The 1,729-nt window shown below is 40.5% G+C and overlaps 1 protein-coding gene across 1 annotated transcript; it reads right to left on the bottom strand.

Moving 5' to 3' along the window:
- Nucleotides 1–275: 275 nt before the first annotated feature.
- LOC131164258 (uncharacterized) lies at nt 276–1,511 on the bottom strand. Its single transcript, XM_058121308.1, has one exon. It carries the CDS (start codon nt 1,355–1,357, stop codon nt 770–772), a length of 588 nt encoding a protein of 195 aa, XP_057977291.1. The 5' UTR covers nt 1,358–1,511; the 3' UTR covers nt 276–769.
- Between the last annotated feature and the right edge of the window lie 218 nt (nt 1,512–1,729).

Genomic DNA, 1,729 nt, shown 5'->3' with positions numbered 1-1,729 from the left:
TTTTTAAGTTTTAGGGAATTATTTTAATTATTCAAACTATCTCATGAGTAGATCACAAAATAAAGATGTCCATTAATTTTTAAAAGAAACTTTAAGCAAATAATTAGTGATTATATTGTTGAAAGAGAGTGTTTATTTATTTTTCTTTTCTTTATTATTATTATTTTTTTTAGAGATAATTGAGGCACATATATGATGATAGTTGGCTCCCCACAAGTCACATCTAAAGGATAACCTTTGTTAACATAAAGAATAGAAAATGATCAAGCCACACATCATCCAAACTTTGAAACTTCAATTACTATTTAATATAAAATTTAAAATAACATACAACCTTATTAAAAGGTATACATAAAAACAGGCAACAAAGTTTTCATTACCTGAAACTAAACCCCCAAGGGGTGGTAAAATAAAGGTTGAGCTACAGTCAGATGAAAACATACAAGGGGCTGGGTATATATAACATAGCCCAACCAAAAAAGAACCCTAGCTAGAGGGTAATTAAAAGGTTGGTCAAACATAGAGCTAGAGAAGCAGAAACTAAGGCTAGGTTGATGTAGAAGAGAATGGAAGTGCATGTGATCATTACAAAACAAGTTCCTAATTGATCACTAGCCCTAATGAGAATTAAACAGCCTTCAATTGTAATGGGTGCCTTACAAGATTATGGGAGAGGTACATAAAATAATGACCATTTTCCCTAAAGAGTATGATCGTCGCTAGCTAGAGAAGCTCTTTACACACATATATTTGTCTTAGCAAATTTAACTCAATTGGTGATGGTTAGATCATTTATCTCCCTTGTAATTGCCGGAATACAGCTCGAACTCCTCGCGATACCGCCTTTCTTTGGGCCAGCACCCGTATCCCTAGGGCTCATGGACTTGGCCCTAAGTCTTCCATCCAACCTTAATGAGCTCTTCTTCAACATCTCCCTCATGGCCTCAGCTTGGCACAAAACAGGATAAGCCCTCCCAAGCTTGTTGAACCGAACACATGCACTCATGTGAGCACTCAAGGCATCCTCTCCCTTCCCTCCATTCTTCTCCACCTCGTCCTTCACCGCCTCCGCACACAGCCCACATATCCACTTCCCCAAGAACTTGTCCCGCACCCGGCCAATGTACTCTGGCGTGCACTCCTCCCTCATGCCGCAGCACTCGCACATTGCGTCTTCGACCTCCGATATGGGCGGGAGAGTGCCGTGGATGCTGAGGTCTATGGCCTCTTTGCTCAGCTCGAACGAGATGTCTGATAGCGTCCGGTGGAGGCCGTCGGTGGACAGCCTCGGGGGCTTGTCGAAGTTGTTGGTCCTCGAGTATGAACCAACATTAAGGGCTTCTCCATGAGGTGCCATGGCAGGAATTCAGAGAGAAACTAATTTAAGATGTGATTAATTGAAAGGGAAGCGATGGAAGGGAAGGAGTTTTGCAGCTATAGCTAGGTTTTGGAAACTTGAAGAGAGCTTAATATGAAATGTTATCTGGTGTTCGAAGGTGATCCCCTGGTGCATGCATATAATTGCATAGAGTCTAGCTAATTTATATTAGTTCTTAGATATGGCAACAGTAAAATTTTGTGGACCGTGGAAGCTTGCCTATCAGGTTTCAATTAGAAGATGGAGATTCGTGAATGTGCTAGGTTTTCTCGTGAAGAGTTGTTTCGCTTTTTGGGTTTGAAATAAATGTTCATCTTTTTCCCTCCTCCAAAAAAATCAGATCAGCAATAT

This window comes from Malania oleifera, chromosome 9, assembly GCF_029873635.1.
Source record: "Malania oleifera isolate guangnan ecotype guangnan chromosome 9, ASM2987363v1, whole genome shotgun sequence".
Classification (NCBI taxonomy): domain Eukaryota; kingdom Viridiplantae; phylum Streptophyta; class Magnoliopsida; order Santalales; family Ximeniaceae; genus Malania; species Malania oleifera.
Note: the sequence above shows the minus strand (reverse complement) of the source record. Positions and strands in the feature narration are given on the sequence as shown.